This window comes from Tenebrio molitor, chromosome 6 (assembly GCF_963966145.1).
Source record: "Tenebrio molitor chromosome 6, icTenMoli1.1, whole genome shotgun sequence".
NCBI classification, from domain to species: Eukaryota; Metazoa; Arthropoda; class Insecta; order Coleoptera; family Tenebrionidae; genus Tenebrio; species Tenebrio molitor.
Window position 1 is genome coordinate 7,157,142 of NC_091051.1, and position 19,943 is coordinate 7,177,084.

General features: G+C 36.2%; 4 protein-coding genes and 2 long non-coding RNA genes across 7 annotated transcripts; 3 read left to right on the forward strand and 3 right to left on the reverse strand.

Annotated features, from left to right (window-relative positions):
* The first annotated feature begins 3,205 nt into the window (after window positions 1-3,205).
* LOC138133429 (uncharacterized) lies at window positions 3,206-3,864 on the forward strand. Its single transcript, XR_011160362.1, has 2 exons — window positions 3,206-3,454; window positions 3,509-3,864. It is a non-coding gene; the product is annotated as an uncharacterized lncRNA (long non-coding RNA).
* A 762-nt stretch (window positions 3,865-4,626) lies between these two features.
* LOC138133431 (uncharacterized) lies at window positions 4,627-6,937 on the reverse strand. The gene is made up of 2 exons (XR_011160363.1): window positions 6,620-6,937; window positions 4,627-6,428 (listed from the first exon to the last, which is right to left on the reverse strand). It is a non-coding gene; the product is annotated as an uncharacterized lncRNA (long non-coding RNA).
* A 1,573-nt stretch (window positions 6,938-8,510) lies between these two features.
* On the forward strand, window positions 8,511-9,264 carry mtSSB (mitochondrial single stranded DNA-binding protein). 2 transcript variants are annotated; one of them, XM_069051990.1, is made up of 4 exons: window positions 8,558-8,576; window positions 8,621-8,664; window positions 8,728-8,830; window positions 8,880-9,264. In XM_069051990.1, exons 2-4 carry the CDS (start codon window positions 8,641-8,643, stop codon window positions 9,203-9,205), a joined length of 453 nt encoding a protein of 150 aa, XP_068908091.1. In that variant the 5' UTR covers window positions 8,558-8,576; window positions 8,621-8,640; the 3' UTR covers window positions 9,206-9,264. The 2 variants fall into 2 exon arrangements, with proteins under 2 accessions (XP_068908090.1, XP_068908091.1); XM_069051989.1 differs by having other exon boundaries at window positions 8,511-8,664.
* On the reverse strand, window positions 9,206-15,677 carry Rtel1 (Regulator of telomere elongation helicase 1). Its single transcript, XM_069051991.1, has 15 exons — window positions 14,403-15,677; window positions 14,170-14,355; window positions 13,999-14,114; window positions 13,569-13,938; window positions 13,261-13,518; window positions 12,975-13,214; window positions 12,661-12,924; window positions 12,406-12,609; window positions 11,534-11,797; window positions 10,819-11,382; window positions 10,582-10,761; window positions 10,409-10,530; window positions 9,990-10,359; window positions 9,684-9,941; window positions 9,206-9,637 (listed from the first exon to the last, which is right to left on the reverse strand). The coding sequence occupies exons 1-15, from the start codon at window positions 15,435-15,437 to the stop codon at window positions 9,275-9,277; spliced, it is 4,794 nt and encodes a 1,597-aa protein (XP_068908092.1). The 5' UTR covers window positions 15,438-15,677; the 3' UTR covers window positions 9,206-9,274.
* A 64-nt stretch (window positions 15,678-15,741) lies between these two features.
* Window positions 15,742-17,173, forward strand: wol (Dolichyl-phosphate beta-glucosyltransferase wollknaeuel). The gene is made up of 6 exons (XM_069051988.1): window positions 15,742-15,910; window positions 15,958-16,132; window positions 16,183-16,388; window positions 16,436-16,544; window positions 16,595-16,838; window positions 16,887-17,173. The coding sequence occupies exons 1-6, from the start codon at window positions 15,845-15,847 to the stop codon at window positions 17,089-17,091; spliced, it is 1,005 nt and encodes a 334-aa protein (XP_068908089.1). The 5' UTR covers window positions 15,742-15,844; the 3' UTR covers window positions 17,092-17,173.
* Window positions 17,102-18,801, reverse strand: LOC138133958 (uncharacterized). The gene has a single exon (XM_069051987.1). It carries the CDS (start codon window positions 18,496-18,498, stop codon window positions 17,281-17,283), a length of 1,218 nt encoding a protein of 405 aa, XP_068908088.1. The 5' UTR covers window positions 18,499-18,801; the 3' UTR covers window positions 17,102-17,280.
* Window positions 18,802-19,943: the final 1,142 nt, after the last annotated feature.

Sequence of the window (19,943 nt, forward strand, 5' to 3'; positions counted from 1 at the left end):
AACGACTATAATGCATTCATTTTTGTAATGACGAACTAACTGGAACATTTTTTTTACAAAATATATCTCGCCCTTTGATTATAGGCTCTGCCATTTCTATTGAAACACCACCTGTTGGATTTTTCCTAAAATTTAGCAATGTGTAACAGGTTCGGTTGGTTGTAAAACGACTTTTAGTGAGAAATTTGAAATTTTGACATTTTCTAGTTCCTAAAACGTCAAAGCAAATCACTGTCAAAATAAGTATGATAAATTGATAAATCAATGATCTAACTACACATTTAGCAATTATTTATCTCGTCGACGCATCGTGCAATCTTAATATATATAATAATTTAATATAAATGTCAATAGAAATCTAAAAATTTTACGCCTGCGAGCCCTACCACTACAAATGTGAGTGAGTGGTTTTTAGCGTAGTTATCTGTCGTGGTTAGTGTTCCTGCTGGAAGGTGGAAGGTAAAACCCAAGGGAAACTCAAAGAATTTTAATCAATGAACAAGGAAATTACAAAATCAAAGGATTGGCGCCAGTTTTGGAATCTTGAAGGATTTCGCCTCTCAGGTGTGATTGGATAATTCTGTAGACAGTAATATCAGATACCTATCTGGAAAAAGAAATTGGTATTATGGGGGTATATAGGCAATGTGGGATAAGATTGTAAGGATTAAAAAAAAATCAGGAGTTTGAGGAACTCATAATTGAATGAATTGGGGAAAAGTTTAAGTAAAAAAATAATTATTTTGGTTTATTTCAATGTACTTATATGTATTAAGTATTTTAATAAACTACACTTGCTGAAATGCTTTTTTTATTGAATATTTCTTATACTGAAACCGCAGAGGATCGACGAAACTAACACGTAACCTCACTTTTCTGCTGTTAAAGTTAAATGAGTTATAATAATTAATAACAAATAAAACTGCACTTAAAATTTAGCTGAAGAGATGAAAATCAAAGTTACAATTAATTCCAATTTAGAACAATAATTTAAGGTGTCCCCTCAAGGCGCATGTGCCAAGTGGCGTGTGATAAAAAGTGCGGGATTTAATTTTGATGTTATACCTAAATGTTAGCATTGTTAGCAAATGTAAATACGTCCTAAGCTGAAGACGCTGGCACTTTTTAGAATGATAGAAAAACACCTTTTTTAACTTACGGAAAAGATTTCTGAAATTTCAACACAAATTTTTCCGACTGACCACATTGGCTGACTTAAATGCAGTTTATCATATAATTTAATAAGAGTTCTTCATGTCAGCACCCATAAGGACTCGTTTTTTTTTTCTATTTTGCTCTATTTTCGCGAAAAAACAATAAATTCTTGATAATTATTGGGTTATAATTGAATGAAAGACGCGTTGAGTCAAATATAACATGACATTCAACAAAAATCAAGATTGGCAAAAATAGTCAAAAAATTACTAAACATATTTGCAGCGTTGCCAAACTGTCAATCAACAGGTGGTGTTTCAATAGAAATGGCTAGTGTTGTGAGGTCCGGTAATTGACTTAGTCAATGACCCATTTGACCGGTCAATAATTGTCAATGACTTGACGTATTTGACCAGTCATTTTTAAAATGACTGGTCAAATACCAGTCATTTTTAAAATTTAAATTTCCCGCTTATAATGTTGAAGATTATAGGATATGATGACTGATGAAATAAGGTTATGTTGGGTCGTCTGATTTCATTTATGTAGCTGCTGACAATGAAGAAATCAATTATGACAATAAATAAGTAAATTATGACAATAAAACATCTAAAACTTTAATAAAAGATCATTGTGGAACGATTAAGCATTTTATCTATTAGGAAGAAATGGTTTGTTTTTTAATCGTTTTTGTGTCTTAACATGACATACAATATATTTTTATTTTCATAATTTTCATAGAATACTTATTTACCTACTTTTTTAAATTCTAAATGAATGTTTAAGTATTTTAAAAGAAACTAAAAAACTGAAAATACACACACACACACACAGTTGTGTTGAAAGTTTTAAAGCGTTTTAAATTAACAAAAAGTTCAAATTCAAGCAAATATGTTAAAGAAAAAACAAAGTATAACTTCAAACAATTCAAACTTAACCTCACTTACACGATTTTAGCACAATAATTTATCGATCAATAAATTTTATAAAAAATGGAATTAAGAACCATTATTTGGTGTTAAAATAATCCTTGACATTGAAAGAATAATTTTGTGATGTTTAACTAGTTCCTACTTTTTGACCAATAATGACTGGTAATTGACCGATCAAGGACCGGTCAACTTTGACCAAAAATAAATGACCGGTCATTTATCCATCACTAGAAATGGCAAAGCCTATAGGTACTGTCGCGAGCAATAAATTTTGGTCGTCAATGTCGTTTCAAAATTTGGTTAGACTGTCACAAATTTAAAAAATTTCCCTGCCTGATTATGTCCATGTCAACAAACTGTCAAAAAAAAATAGAAAAAATGTGTACCATCGTGATCATTAAAAACGACTATAATGCATTCATTTTTGTAATGAGTTAATGACGAACTAACTGGAACTTTTTTTTTGTTATTTTTTTTTACAAAATATATGAAAATTCGACAGTTTGCAATGATATACACTAGAAATTTGTGTAAATTTTAATGAATGTCATTGAGACAACTGAAAAATTCCGCAATTAAGAGAATTTCAAAAAAACATTCTGCAAACCCGAATACATGATGGTTAGTAGTACCACAGTAGATTTACTGAGTAAATCTACTGTGGTAGTACCATTAGAAACAATGCTGGTTGCTGCCACAGAACACAAACCTTAAAGAAGCGCAGGCTCTGTACAAATTGACAGCAATTCCAATGACATTTAAATCGGCCATATTGCGTTCTGGGACGCGGGAAACTCAAATTATGCTTGGTGAGCTATGCTGGCGGGTAATTTGAATTATTCTAGATATTGTAACTATATACAGGCTGTCCCAGAACTCGCGGATCATATTGAAACTGTATATTCCTTGATGGTAATGAAGGTAAAAAACGTTTAGAAAAATATTCAGGGTGCAACAGCTTTTTAGTTATGAATTAATCAAATTGACCAATAGAGCTCGATCTAATTTTCCCTTTATGAGAAAATTGAGTACCTTCCCTCAATTGCCAAGCAACGTATAATTCCATGAATAATAAAATTATTTTCAATATTTATCTGGTCAACTTGTCGAAACAGACGTCAAAAGTGACAGGTACTTTTGAAATAACCAAAAATGGGATAATTGCGCCAAAGGCAGGTGAATAATTGTACAGAATCTAGATCAGGGAACGCAAGAAGTTTCTTCTTCCGACAATGAATGAAATATGGTTTGTTATGAGCGAAAATTTCCAGAGCAATTGTAACCTTGAGGGGTATGGGAAATTGACGGGAGGGATATGATGAATTGAACCTTTGTTGATGGAAGGTAAAATGGCGACGTAGCGTCAAGTGAGTAATACATATTACTACCTTAAAAATCTTAGTAAAAAGTGAAATATGCAGGGCCTGTGAAGTGAATCGGAATCACAAGAAATTTATCCTGACTCCTGTGCATACACTCTGCATCTGCAACGTATTAGCGCAGCTACACGAGCGGGACGAGTCATCGTCGAAATGAAAGAAAAGACTTTTAGGAACATTCTTGACATTGCTAAAAAAGCTGGAGTTACACGTAGGTTTTGAGCAACAAATCAAGCATAGTGGCAGTTCTGAAAGAAAGAAGACAAAACTGGATTGAACTAACCTATTTATTTTAGCATCATTATTAGTAAAAATTTAAGATCAAATTTTATAACTAAACGATGTAGAATGCAACAAATGAAATAAGAAACATGCAAAATAAAAAGAATAATTTATAACATGTGTTCAAATTGACCACCTTTCATCTGAAGGAATAGGCGAGCTCGTTTTATTAAATTTTCCCTTGCCAGTCTAAGCACATTAGGAATAACAGTAGCCAGTGTTTCGTGAATTTGGTTATTTAGTTCTTCTAAAATATTGATAGGTTCGCGGTAAATATAGTTTTTCAAATATACTTCTTCTACCGTCGTCATCAAAGGACTGAAGAACAGCACCTTCAGTCTCTGGCGTTCTAACTTCTCGCGGGGGACCACCAATTTCTTGTCAGGTAGGCACCAAGGACCCAGTGTCTCGAGCACGGTACACCAACCATAGAAATACGTTATAATTTGGATATGGCAAACGTCGTGGAAAACGTATTGCACGTGCATTGCGCGGGCACTTTCCATAAATTATGAGCATTTCGGCATACTCTGCAGCTGCATATGTGATTTCAATACGAAGTTTGACAATTTCGAATCAAATTATAACTTGACGTTGTCAAAATCTTCACAGTTGCCCAAACATTTACTTGAAATTCCATACCATTCTTACTAGAATTATGTTGCTAGGCAATTCAAACCTTTGGTTAAATTTACGTGAAATTCAAATTAACAGCGTCCTTCTGATTGGTCAACTTGAATTATTCATTACAAAAAATCGATTATACCCTGTCCTTTTTTTTAAACGCTATTGCTTTCAGTTATCACCAAGGATAACGCACTGTAAATTTGATCCGCGAGTTCTGGGACACCCTGTATGTATAATGAAAACGAATTATGGCAAGTATACATGTGTATTGCGACAAAAAATAAATATTAACAGAACAGAACAAACAAAAATATAAACATGATTCTGCATGTAACAAAATTAAAAATATAACAAAAAAACAGTTCGATGTTACGATAAAACTAAAAAGCGAATTCTATACCTACATAACAACATAAATATAATAAATTTGAACAAGCAACAAAAATAAAAATATAATTCTATGAACAACAAAGAAACAGTTCGATGTTAAGAAAATTCTGTACATAACATAAATTAAATAAATTTGAACATGCAACAAAAATAAAATCTAAACAAGAGTAGCAAAATCAGTCCGTTCAATTAAATCACAAGTTGCTTGGTAGAGGCATCAAAGAAGTTCCAAGCATCTCAGTGTCAGCAGCTCACAAATATGGCAAGGCCCATGAAAAAGAAAATATATTAGTAAGGAAATATAAAAAATATTGATATAAAAAATAGTGACGAAATATAAAATATACATAATTTTAAGTTTATTTATTGTCAGAAAAGAAAATATTTTAATTTAGATACTGATACGAATAGTGATAATGTGAGCTTAGAAGAAATCAAGTGAGTGAAATGAGAAAAGTTAATTTTTAATTAATAAGATTTGATATTGACGGTTAAAAATAAAGTTTCTTTAAAATATACCGAACTCAAATATAAAACTCGTTACAATATTACAATATTAATTACAACATATTTATGATACTTACTCGTGAAAAAACGAATATTTTAACTGCTTTTGTTTATGGCAATTCAGGACATAACCATAACCTAACCAAACCACCCGCTCACTGAAACAAATGAAATTAAACAGCCAATACGAGGAACGCCAGATTTGGCGCAATAAATGACGCGTGCGCACTAGCCACATTTCCTTCGTCATTACCCCCACTTTTGCGTTCTAATGCATTCTAATGGCCGACAAACAAATGTCATTTGAATTGCGAGTTAGGCAATACAATGGGGGTCATGGTTGCTGCTGAACTGGGTGTTATACTTGGGCCAACCAACAGATATAGTAATAAAAAAAAGGGGATGTGGCCTAGTTGCGTAAAACGATATACGCCGAAGCCTGTTTTACAATGAAGCAGGTTCTTTCTAACAAATCATGGCCAACTGTATCGATATACACTAGACGTGTATACATGGCCGTTTCAATTTCAAAATAAAAGTGTTCCTAGAAAGCAAACCATGAACTACTTTGGAACTACCATGGCCAACTTCATCTAGCTTCCGCTGCGCTCCATACGGCCGTCCCAATAAGGGTCTAAAGTTGATTCAGCTAACCTAAAAAAATCGTTTGGTAACTAGCCCCATCTGTTGCAACATTTTTAACATAAATCTTTATGGGTTGATGGGGAAACCGTGTTTTTTTGTCAGTTTGGCGGAAAAATGTGCACCGGACTTGATACTACCCTTTCGACTGTTAGAGAAAATTCGAAATTTAAGTAAACCAATAATTATTTTTAATCGCAGTAACACCAAATATGCAGCTTCTGTTGCTTTCATAGCAGGGTATATTGTAAAAAAATGAAATGAAATATTTCACTGCGACAGTTGTCTCTCTCCTATATTGTCTTTTTCAACCCCTGGTCCTCTTTTACGTTCATTTAATCTTCAAAATCGTGGCGGTTTGACTTATCCAAATTATTAGTTTGTAAGTTTTTTTAAAGAATTGGCAGATACCTATTGCCACCACAGAAATTTTATCATATTTGGCCCAAGAAAATATTTGCAAACAACTCGTAACAATTTTACTTTCACATTTAATTCGTAATTCCCTCTTTATCTGTAACACACATAAAGACAAAATTTGTAAAGTTACTATAGAATAATTGATGAAACCACTTTTAAATAATAGTTGTTCACAAAAAACTGATTCCATAAAAAGAAAATCAATTGCTAATAAACCCATAAGTGGAAAGGTTTTAAAATATAACACTACGTATCTACCAAAGAGGTACCTACCTACATACCTACCTACCTATCCACCCATTTAGGTATGTTCTTTAGTTATCACTCCTTTATGCTGTTTAAAATTACGTTACTTTCGAGTTTTGTTCCTTTTCCATTGTTTTATGTAAATAATGTATTAAATAAAGTTATATATTTTCCAGTTTTACAAGACTATTACATATTTTCGTTTGATTTTCATATCTTTTTGAAACTTCATCACACTTTTGAAGGAAACGTCAATCATTGTTATTAACATTTTTCTCCGTTAGTTGGGGCTAGTTACCAAACGATTTTTTGAGGTTAGTAGAATCAATTTCAACAATGAAAATTGGCGTATTGGGTCGGCCGTATGGAGCGCAGCGGAAGCTAGATGAAGTTGGCCATGGAACTACCGTAAAGTAGCGACATCTGTTGGATTCTTTCATAATAATTTTTTTAATTTGAAATTGTCAAATTGAACGTCACAAACGTCAGATTTTGGAAGTATTTTCTTACCTTTCTGTGTTCATTGTCAATTACAACATTTATTGTTCAGTTGATGATTGTCGTGTTTAGTTTCGTTGTGTTCATTTTAATTTATTAATTTCGAGTGACAAGCAAATTAACAGACAAATAACATACGACAACTAACCGTTGCCTAACCAAGAATATAAATTTGACAAGTTGACGTATAGTTGAATTTTTTTAATAAACAATTGTCAAAACGTTGTCTTGTTGGTATGAGCCCAACTGTGATTTTCATGATAATACGATTGGTCACATTGAGTGTCAACATTTTTTTATGTAACTGAGCCTGCGCCCTAACGAGCGAGAGTTTATTTCAAATTCGAAAAGGTTTCTCCTGATTTCTCATTAAATTTGTTTTGAAAATGAATTCACGGAAGAAAGGTACGGGAAGTGAAGTGAACATAACCTTAACCATGATTTCGTGTCAAATTGTTATACAGCTGGTCCATATGTCCAAATTTTAGGGTGGTACAGTATGGTTTTTTACTTCATTTTGACACTGACAATTGTTTATTAAAAAAATTTCACTATACTCGTAGATTGAAGATTGGTTAAAATTATAGTCGTATGGCGTCGCTACTTTACGGGAAATTTCAATTGTTTCATCGGAATTTTTCTCTTATGGAGAAATTGCAAAATGAAACGGCCATGTATACACGTCTAGTGATACAGTTGGCCATGTAACAAATAGAGAACCAAAAGTCTTGAAAAAAAACTATTTTATAATACAAATCGAAAAATGCCAAGGAAAACAAACAAACATAAATACGTGGTCAAACTCCCGAAGCGAACGAATGAGATGCCGGATGCCGTCAAGTAATTTTTGTGGATGTACATCAGGCTTTCGAAAATCTGCGCACATTTTGAATAAGCCAACTGGAAGCTGCTGTTTAAAATACGCGGGCACTAGGGGGCGGTTTTATTACTATATCTGTTGGTTGGCCCAAGTATAGTACAGTTAGTACAGTAGTAAGTGGTAGTACAGTGTGCCCATTTTATCGGTTCCCGCCTTAAAACTACAAAATAGGCAACACAATTTTCTTTTCGGAGATTGCTATGTTTAAAAAAAATTATTTTTGAAAATTTTCAAAAGGTTGCCTTGAATATTACAGTCATAGATGACATCAGTCATCAAATACTTCAAAAATTTGGAAATAGAGGAACTCTAGTTTAAACTATTAGGTTATGCGTTATGTCACCTTGTGGCATATTAAATGTTTCACTTTGGCTAACTATGTTTCTTATTTTAAAAAATAAATAATTTCCACCAAGATATCTGTGCAATGTATTATATGTTGCCTATTGCTAAACCGTAAGGCGGGAAGAGATAAAATGGGCACCCTGTACATTAACCCAACTCGAACTCTACTCGGGTAGTGTTTCATGAACGCACCCCTGTGCTTTTTAATGTAGTCTGTTATACGCCGGCGCGAAGCATATCAAGCAAGGAAGCAAGCGTTCTGTGGAAGCAAAGCAAGATTCAAGATTTGTGATTGGTGTACCTGCACGTGATCTACACACTTGGGATTTGTGTTCTAATGTTAAAAATGTCGTTACCGAAGGTAAATAATCAAATGGTGTAACCGTATGCAATACATTCATCCGCTTTAACCATTAAATTGTAGCTGATCAATCCGTCAGTATTATTACGTAGTTTGGGTCGTTTAAGTATAATCAGGCACAGTTCTACAACCACCACGGACCACGAACCCCCTCGAATCGAAAAAAGTACGTTGAAATAATTTGAAATTGCGTTTGTAAAAAGCTCCGATTTAAGGTATCAACAGCGTACAGCTACTAGGCCGAGTAGGTGGAGACCCCCAGAAGAAAGGCAGTGAAGAACATCCTGTTGTAGTCTTTTCATTAGCAACTCATACCAACTACCGATATGAATCTGGCCAATTTCTCCAGCGCACAGAATGGCACCGCGTCATCTGTTTCAAACCTGGACTTAGAGAAACTATATTAAATTTTTTGAAGAAGGGTCAAAGGGTACATGTTACAGGTCGCATTACTTATGGTGAAGTGACAGGGGATGATGGGAAGTCCAAGGCCACGACTGCAATAGCAGCTGATGATGTGATTTTTTTCCACACTAACTGATTATAAGATCTGGATTTATTTAATAAACTTTTAAAACTTATTAAAAAATATATTGCACATGTCATATTTTCACTTTCGTCTTTTAGGGGGGCTATCTAAAAGTTCTCCCCTTCTGGCATTCACTTTTATTAAGTTGTCTTCAACACCAACTGGCGCTTCAAAATCAACTTGCTGGGTAGTAACCTGTGATATTTTCCCTTCCATATTTTGAAAGAAAGATTTTACGTTTTTTATAGCTTCCCCGAAATTTTTGGTATCCGTGATGTGACGTCGCAGCCACAAGGACATGGTGTTTTTCACTTTGGGTTGCGCAAATCTCGTGTCAAGTAGAATAATCGCTCCATAATCATTTTTGTGTCTAATTACTCGTCCAACGGCTTGGTTAATGGCGCGAATGGCTTCTGAATCGTACCAATCATCTCCGTTGAGGTACTGGAAGTAGTATTAAAAAATCGCCAACTTCTTCGGACATACTCACTTCTCTATTTTTCTTATGGCGATTGTCCAGATAACGTTTTTTAAGAATTATTTTTGGGTCTTTGAAAGGGGGATATGGAAGTCCAGTGATTATTACAGCTCTTCCGTTAATGTCGGCAAAATCTAAACCTTCTGAAACCTTCCCGCGACAAACCCCCATAAAAATTGCCCCCTTGTAGTTGCGGTCCTGTATTTTCGAGTAATAATCCACCATCGCGTTATCAAAAGATATTTTGTCTTTAGGTTCTACATAGATCGACTAAAAATAGTAAAATAAAATCTGGGAACTGAGAACATTGCTCCATACTTTGATTCGGTCGATTGACTCCCAGATGCCGTTGCTGTGCCAGTGCTCAATTGTCTTTTCCATTATGAAATACGACGGGAAGAAAATCAAAACCCCATTGGGAATGATTCTGATCAGGTTACAAACCGCCTGACCCAAGGATCGTAAATATTTCGGATTAGTTCTGTTCTGGAAGTTGCTCTTTAAGAGTTCCATGTCTGGACCTTTGCTCAGGACTTTTACACAAATTTGGTGGTCTTTAACGATGTGAGGATTCTCGATTTGGACGCCAACGTTCAACTCCAACTCTGAGATTAAGGGTTGCAACGGAGCTAGAGTGCCACTTGTGAGAATGACGCAATGTATGCATCGGTTTATTAACATTTTCATTCTAAATCGAAAACATCAGTTTTTTATTTTTACAAAACGGAAAAACCTACGCGAAGCCGGGACTGAAGCACCAAAAATTCAGAACTCGGCAGTCCTCCTCTTGCGACTGCGAATGTTGTGATTGTGAGACAAAGCTGTTGTTACATCTGTCAGTTTTTTCCTCAATTTGTACCTAATAAAATCACAATAAATAAACTTTCGACGAAATCGTTTCAAAAAATACTTTAAAACATTCTTTTATTTTTTGCTTGTATTCTGGACTCGTGTCATAAAAAATGATGTGAAGTAGATTGGAGAAAAAATCTAAACCATAACCATTTTTCTGGATGAGTTTTGTGGCACTAAAAAAATCCCGAATGTTGCTTAACAAGTCCATAACTCCAGAAAAATTGTTATAACTAATCTACAAAAAAAAAAAAAAACAATCATGAACGGAGTCAGTTTTGAACAGAGAAAGTACCTCAGACTCGTCAAGGATTTGAAAAATATAATCTCCATCTAGAACTGTACCCTCCAATGCTAATTTCACTAGATTAATCTGGAGCAATTTGTCTTGAAAAGTCATCAACATTTTGTTCAAAATGAGCAATTCTTTCGACGTGAACTGTACTTCTTCCACATCTAATCTCTTTTCACTTGCCATCAAATCCACAATCGCGGATATATCGTCGACGGCTGTTTTAATATCGGTTTCTTTTATTTGGACGGAGACTGAATCTTCACAAACTTTTTCAATGTTGTGAGCTTCATCGAGTATTATGACGTTATTGCATATTTCGACGTCCATCATTTTAACAGTTTTGGGGTCTAGTAAGTAATTGTAAGGTATAAAAATAATGTCCGCGTCAGTTTTTAACTCGCGGGCCATGTAATAGGGACAAAAATCGTGACATCGTCCCAATTCCATAATGTCTTCCATGTCAATGATGCTCAAATCGCACAACTCAGGATTATCACGTTGTACTTCTACTCTACTGTAATAAGAGCACTGATTGCGCTTTACTTTCGTCCGGCACATAGTCACCTGGAAATTGTACACATCTACAGCCTCCAACTCAGTTTTCAAAGAAAATCACAATAATTGCCAATCAAAAAAATTAGGCCACAATAATTTTGCGTCAAATAATACTTGTAAATCCACTTTAATTTTGAAAACTTCTTAATACAATACATACTTTGGCCGAGGCGTTGCGTTCATTTACAACTTCTTCGTGGATACACATTTGCTCTCTAGACCCCAAGATGCAAGCTCTCATATAACTGTACGCCGTTTTTTTCATTTCCTGCATCGCCTGGTGCAACTGTGTGTGTGTTCTTGATGCGTAAATAATTTTTGGGGCATATATAACTGGAGGGCTCTCTTCCCCTTCGGGTTTAAAAAAGTGATCATGTTGCAGTTTCATCTGATCGGCATATTGTTTTTTTTTAGCCTCGAGCCACCCCAAAGAGGCGCACAATAACGAAAGAGTCTTGCCAGTGCCAGTGGGGGATTCCAGAACTCCATTTTTTTCGCCTTCTAGACACTCTATAACTTTCTCCATATAATTTTTCTGGATGTCGTACGGAGGGAACGGGAACTTAATTGTCACCCCTTTGATTGTCACAGTAGTCATTTTATTGAAAATACAAAATTTTGAACTAAAAATAGGAATTACATTTTTCAAAAAGTGAGGTTAGGTATTGAAGTCAACCAAATCTAAAATATAAACCGTTAAAAACTGATAAAAGCTGTTATATACTGTTTTTGTTGACAGAAATGGTACAAAGTTCTCGCATTTTCTAAAAGTACAATTCTTTAGCAAAGTAAAATTCAGACACTGTGGCTAAAGTATCACTACATCATCGGTGAAAAACCCAGAAAATCCCGAGGTGTATGATTGTGCAATACTTACCAAATTTATTTTTTAATGAAATTCAATCAACAAAAACTGTTAGATAATCGGATATGAAGGAAATAGAAATATATTGTGTAAAATTATTATTAGCGTTTACATAAATTATTTTCCAATCAAGAGCTCCCTAATTAAAAACACTAAATTCACTGCATACTTTCGCAATATCTTTGAAACTCCTCTTTATGAAAGTCTTTTATATAAGGATCTAGCCCTTTGATTATGTACCGCAAATTGTACCTCGTCGCGAAGATCTGATCTAGAGATTGCTTTAATTCTTCGAGATTCGAATTGGTCCTATAAACAGTCATTGTGTTAATAAACTGTTTAAACGTGTCTGCACTTAGCGCTTTTTTTACCTATAAACAATACGAGTAATAAAAGTAGCGAGCAACGACAACGATCAATACCATAATAATAAACTCTGAAATGGAAGTTTCTAGCGGCGTAACCGCCGTTGGATTGGATACCACAGTTATTTTCTTCTTCTTGTTTGAATTTTCCCAACTATCCAGTTTTCTTTTGTGAATAGTAACCAGACTGGCGCTAGTGCTGCTGGTTGAAGCCAAAGAAAGCGAACTGCTGCTAAAATCGAAATTACCACGTCTTGAGGTGGGCTCTGTCAAGGGTGGATTCGGTGGCGTGTTCTCGTCTTTGATTTTCGGCGCGGGTAACTATCAACACAATATTTAAAAAAGAGCAGATCACGAGTCATCGCAGGTACTTTGGCTTGAGCGTTTTGGAAAAAAACGCGTAGATCTCGGACGATTTCGCCGAAATTTTGCATGACTTTGATGTGTTTTTTCAGCCACATGGACATGTTGTTCTGTATTCTTGAGTTGGTGAATCTCGAGTCGAGCAAAATGATGGCGCCGTAGTCGTTCTTGTGTCGGATTACCCTCCCTATGGCTTGGTTGATGGCGCGAGTTGCCTCCAAACTGTACCATTCGTCCCCTCTGAGATACTGCAAAACCGTGAAGCTTCGGTTGTTACGATTCTCTACTCCTTACCTCCTTATCTTTTGCGTTGCAAACGTCCAGATACCGCTTCTTCAGGATTATTTTGGGGTCTTTTAACGGCGGGTACGGCAGTCCGATGATAAAAACCGCTCTTCCGTTTATGTCTGCGAAGTCTAAACCTTCCGACACCTTCCCTCGACACACCCCCATGAAGATCGCTCCTTTGTAACTTGGATCGTTGATTTTCGAGTAGTACTCCGTCATGGCGAAATTAAACGAGTTTTTATCTCTGGGCTCGACAAAAATAGGCTAAAACTCCAAATAATAATTCGCACTGTTGGTGCTCACGACTGTCATACTTTGGTCTTATTGATGCCATCCCAAATGCCCGATTCTTGCCAGTGCTGTTGGCACTTCTGCATTATAGGGTAGGACGGAAAAAACACAAGGACTCCGTTGGGGATGACTCGAATTAAGTTCATAATGACCTGACCTAAAGATCTGAGGTATTTAGGGTTCTCTCTGTTTTGATAATTGCAATTTAAGGGCTCTGCGTCTGGACCTTTGGTCAAAATTTTTACGCAGACTTGGTCACCCTTCACGATGTGGGGATTCTCGATTCTGACACCCACGCTAAGTTCTAATTCAGAGATTAAAGGTTTTAAAGGGGCCAAAGTCCCACTTGTAAGGATGACACAATGGATGCCCTGGTCCATCAACATGTTCATCCTAAATATTTTTTTTTTATAGAAAAACTACAATGTATTACGTCATTGTAAAAACAATTACCCAAAACCCGGACTAAAGCACCAATAGCTTAAGATTCTGCAACAACTCTTCTTTGTGGCTTTAGAAAGCCAGTCATTGCTGACTTTCTTCTTACTCTCTTCAACTGCAACGTGCACCTAAAATTTGTCACAGTTAACTTCACGACACATTTATAAATAAAACGCAAAGTACTTTGTAACATTTCTGTATTTTTTCTTTGAATTGTGGGCTCACGCTCGCGTAAGCTATGGTTAACAAATCAGAAAATAACTGTAGTCCGACGCCTTTCCTGGCGAAGGGACCGTCATTAACAGTTGCCAAAAACTGGATCAACTTATCGAGTAAGTTGTTGACCACGTTGTGGTTGCCATCGTTGATCTAAAATCAGCGCTAAATTTCTTGCACGCCAAGACTTCTCAACTTACTCCAGTTTTATCAAACATTTGAAAAATATAATTCCCTTCAAAATAAGTGCCCTCGGGAGCTGAACTCTTCAATTCTATTTCATCTAAAAGCTTCTCAAAACTCAAAAACATTTCTTTCAACACGCACAATTCGTCAGCTGTGAAATCTTTTGGTACTTCTTTGTCATTGAAACTAACAGTTACATCTTCGCTCAAAGCTTTCATCACAGCCGTCACCTCTTCAATGCAAAGAGTAATATCCGTCGATTTAATCTGAATGGACGCCGAGTCTTCACAGATTTTCTCGATATTGTGGCCCTCATCTAATATTATAACGTTATTAGCGAGTTCAAGCCCTAGCGCCTTTCTCGCCTTAGGGTCTAACAAATAATTATACGGCGTAAACACGATATCGGCGTTTTGTTTCAACTCTTTCGCCATATAGTAGGGGCAAAACTTGTGAGTCTGTCCCAATTTAACCAGATCTTCGATGTCAATAATGCTCAACTGCGATATCGCGGGATCGTCTTTTTTCCTCTCAACTTTATTGTAATACAAACACGACCTCTCTCTTACTTTCAAACGACACAATTGGACTTTCGTCGCGTTACTTTGCTCTTGCAGTACCTGCTCGTGGACGCACATTTGCTCTCGCGACCCTAACACTGTGGCTTTCATGTGATTGTAATTGGTGCGTTTTAACTCTTGCATGGCTTGTGACAGTTGAGTGTGAGTTCGCGAGGCGTAAATAATCGTGGGCATCCCCAAAAACCCGCGAGTGTTTTGCGCCCCAGCCACAGAGCTCAGTTCTTTGAGAAATTCGTTGTCGTCGGCCATAGTCTGTCGATGGGCCTGGATTTGTGCTTTTTTTACCTCAAGCCACGCTAACGACGCGCAGAGAAGTGATAATGTTTTACCGGTGCCGGTCGGGGACTCCAGGACTCCGTTTTGGCGCTCTTGCAGACACTCGATCACCTTTTCCATGTAATTGACTTGGATGTCGTAAGGGGGAAACGGGAAAGACACCGGGATCCCCCTTATCGTAACCGAAGTCATTTTAAATACAAACTACACTAAACTACACAGAATCATGTCACGTATTATTTCACTTGAAACAGTCAGGTTAGGTTCACTCGAACTCGATTTCGCGCCTTTTAGAGTAAAGTGATATTGACCTCAAAAAATTATAATCGTAATTCATAACGATGTTTTACACAACACTATTACACAAAAACAAGAAATCAACACCTTGCAATATCATTTAAATAAGAAAAAATTATATGAATTGTACGAATAACGTACTGTTGTTAGCGCCACAAAAAATTACTAAATTAGAAGATTATGGATTAGAATCAGAAGTCAGAAGTGCCAACCAAATGTCGACCTCCAATAAAAGTTTGCCACCGACTCAAGACTCAAGTAATTTAAAAATGCGATAAATCGGAGTTTGTCAGAGTTTCAACATGGATTTGCCATTGAAGTTATTATTTTTTTACGTTTCTGCGGTGTTAATGTCCATATTTTTAGCGGTAAGTTGCCGGAAGCACGTAACCTCAATTATTTACATTTCTTCCAGTTCTGTATTATTTTAATTGCCACAACAAATGAGTATCCCATAATCATGCGAAGTAAAAAAGAAAAAGAATTCGTAGATCCTGTTACAGGAAACGCAATTTTGTTTCCATCAATTGATGATGAACCTACTGTCAAATTGAGTGTAATAGTGCCAGCATATAATGAAGAAGAGCGAGGTAATTATATTTGTTGCATCATATTCACAATGTATAACAGACATTTTTAGTATCACCCATGTTAGAAGAATGTGTGGAATTCCTAGAAGCTAGAACCAAACAAGGTGACTTCACTTATGAAATCATTGTTGTCAGTGATGGCAGCACTGATGGTACTGTCAAAGTGGCAAATGAGTGGTGTTCTAAGTTGGGGGTTGATAAATTAAGAGTATTGGAATTGGAAACAAACAGGGGTAAAGGAGGGGCAGTTAGATTGGTAAATTAGAAATATTAAAGAAATCTTCTTTGAAGAGTTGTTTTTAGGGGATGCAAAGTGCAAGAGGTGCTGTTCTCTTATTTGCTGATGCAGATGGAGCTACCAAATTTTCTGATCTCACTAAACTAGAGAAAAGCCTTTCTGAAAAAATTGAAGGTACTTTTTTTCTTTACAATTAAAGTAGAGTTACAAACAATAAGTTTCAGTTGATTATTTAAAAAAATCTGATGATGTCAGAGGGAATTTAGCTATAATTGTGGGCTCTAGAGCCCATCTAGAGAAAGAATCAATAGCCAAGCGCAGTTTATTCCGTACAATATTGATGTATGGATTCCACTTCCTGGTATGGTTGTTCACTGTTAAAACTGTAAAAGACACTCAGTGTGGTTTCAAACTATTCACCAGAGATGCTGCAAGACTGTGTTTTGATAGTATCCATGTGGAAAGATGGTATTTACGTAAATGCGTTAAAAAAATTACATTAACAATTTTTTAAAGGGCGTTTGATGTGGAACTGTTGTACATCGCCCAGTGCTTAAACATTCCAGTAGCGGAAGTTGCAGTCAATTGGACTGAAATAGAGGGATCAAAATTGACGCCGTTTTGGAGTTCAGTACAGATGGGCAAAGATTTGGGACTCATCTGGTTGCGCTATTTGATTGGAGCGTGGAAAATTAAAGATCAGAAAACTAAAATCGACTAAAACTCGAACATTTGTAAATTATATCATGCATTTAAATTTTTTATAATGTTCTAGTAGGATATATAAATAAGTTCAAAAAATATTCTTCGTTTAGAATTGTCCTGGACGCTGTGGAACCCATTATCCAGTCTTGTTTTGTATTTGGCGACGTGTTTGAATCGAGCGATGCTTCGCATCACCGAAATTAAATTATTTATGTGCCAAGGTCTTAACTAACACCGCAACAACGCCAGCGAGTCTGTCGCGGTATTGCGGGTTATCTCGAATCTCCTTGATCGCGAACTTGCTTCTGTTGATAAACGAAAACTCGTTGTAATTGTTAAAATCGGCGACGATTTGATTGGCCAGGTCTTCAGAGATGTAAACGTGAGTCCCGTACATCACCACTTCCGTCAAGGCCATCAGCTTGTAGTGTTGTAAGGTCTTGAGGAATTCAGTTTTCGGCAACTCGCTATTGTCCAGATTGTTCTTTTCCAGTTCTTGCTCCAGACTGGAGTAATAAAAATCCACATATCTCCCCAGATTTGTCTCGACGTAACTAGGCTCCAGATTAACGTACAGAGCTAGAAGAAAATCGACAGCCGGAGGTGTATACCTCGACATCTGGAAGTCAACAAAGACACACTCAGCTCTGTCGTTGAATAACATGTTGTTGCACCACAAGTCGTCATGCGTCAAGACATTTCTGAAGCGTTCGGATGGCTTGATCAACACCGGCATGTCCTCGAAGACAAATCTGCGAAGCTTGTCGCAGATTTCGTCCCGATTTGGGTCCTGAACGAGCAGTTTGATCACATCTGTGATACATTTGGTCGTGCTCACGCACCACTTCTGCCTCGGCGCGCCTTCCGTGAAGCTGAAACAGGATTCTTTGATTTCTTCCGGGAACTTCTCGTCGATCCTGACGCCTCTTTTCTTCTCGTATATGAGAGAAGACGCGTGAAATTTCGCCAGAGTTTTCAACATTCCCAGACAATATTTTTCGCTCATGTAACCGAGTCGCGGCAACATGCCGAAACCTTTCACCTTCAAGTCTTCCAACACGATGCAGTTGTCTTTGACGAAGTAGCACCTGGGGCCGAATCTCGACGTTTTCAGGAGCTCGGACAGGAGATTCTGGTACAAGAGGACCTCCTTCTTGAAGACACCAGATTCTTCGACGTAATCCAGTTGGTTGAGATTGAACTGGGGGAGAGTCTTCATAAAGAAGGCGGTCTGAGTGGTCACGTTCCCATTTGTGAATTTAATCGTGAGGTAAAGATGGTCGCCCAAGAAACCGGCTACGTCATCGCTGAATTTTGTGATTTTGTAAGAAATAAGTTGCGCCGGAGAGTCCAGACTTCTTTTCAAGATTTTCTCGCAATCGTCTCTGCTCAAGAGCTTCTGGATTGACGCGATCGTTGCCATTTTGACACTTATACTAGCGTTACAACGAATTTTGTCGACAATTTATAATATAACTTTGTGCAAATAGTTCACACGAAATATTTTGTCTGCGATAAGAGACAATCGTGTGGCGATTTTTTCTCTAAATAGAATTTAGAGATGAAATTATTTATTGCGACTATTATGTGTTTTATTAATAGGTTGTGCGTGAAACGACTTATTTGTGTACCAACACGTTCTTTGTCTAAAATGTGGAAAAAAACTTGTTACTAGGAGGATTAAGATAACAGACACCTTGAGGGTGTCCCCTGGAGATGAAATAACCAATAAGTAAGCGGTGACAGTCAGACGTGGGTTTAAACTTACAATTAAATCATCCAAAATAGAAAAGGAACTAAAACAAAAAAATGTCTTCTTTATGTAAGTGGTCGAATTGATTTTTAACTGTCATTGAATTAAAAAATAGTAAACGTTTTTCTGACATCTGTTGCTGTTTATGTCAATACATCGTTCACACTGATGATGATTTTAAAAACGTAACTTCTGTTACTATTTTGATATGTTTAGTTAAGCATTCTCTTTAAGCAGGTATACAACACATATGATGCTGAGTAAATATTTATTAATGCAATGTACCAAAGAGATTTGAAGATTAGCGAATTAAATAAAATTGCCATTGTCACATTAATTAAATAATCTATATTAATTAATTTATATTTTTAAATTGTTAGTTGTTATCATATTTGTTCATTTTTATTTTACTCAACTCATTAACAAATATGTAAACTGTAATTTGGCAAAGTGAAAAATGTTTTTGTATAAATACAAGCATGTTCTTTGTATGATTTTTTTTCTGTTTTGGAATAAAGTGAAAAACAGAAGTCAATCCTTTTGATAATACCGCGCGAATAACAATACTGTTTGAGTTGGCAATAAAACTATGGTGACTTTTTGGCATCCCTGTTGGCTAAATTTGTCACATACTGGGAGTGACGTGAATTTGATATATTGCACAAAATTAGGTTATGTGTGATGCGAAGCAACAAGCAACGGTTTATTAAAAAATGAGGTTTTCTTAAAAACAAACAAGTTAGAGGAATAGGCATTTAATTTAATTGAAAGGTACTGTTCCAAATTACTGCAGTTTTCAATAAAAGATTACAAAAACCAAGACGTTTAAATTTGAAATTTATGTCAGCTGTCAATAGTGACAATAAACCAAACGGAAATACCTAAATAGGTACAATTCAGTCTTGCCAATTTCAAGTAAAATTTTCTATCTATTACCAACTCAAACAGTAATTGTTGTTCATGCGGTTGTTTGATGATTTATCCCGGCGCATCCACCATTCTTACACAAAGAAAATTATTAATCGCAGATGACGACTTTGAATTATTATTGATTTCCGATGATTTGTGAGTGCTTGCATTGGTAATATTTACTTTGTTGCCGCCCTTGGGACCAG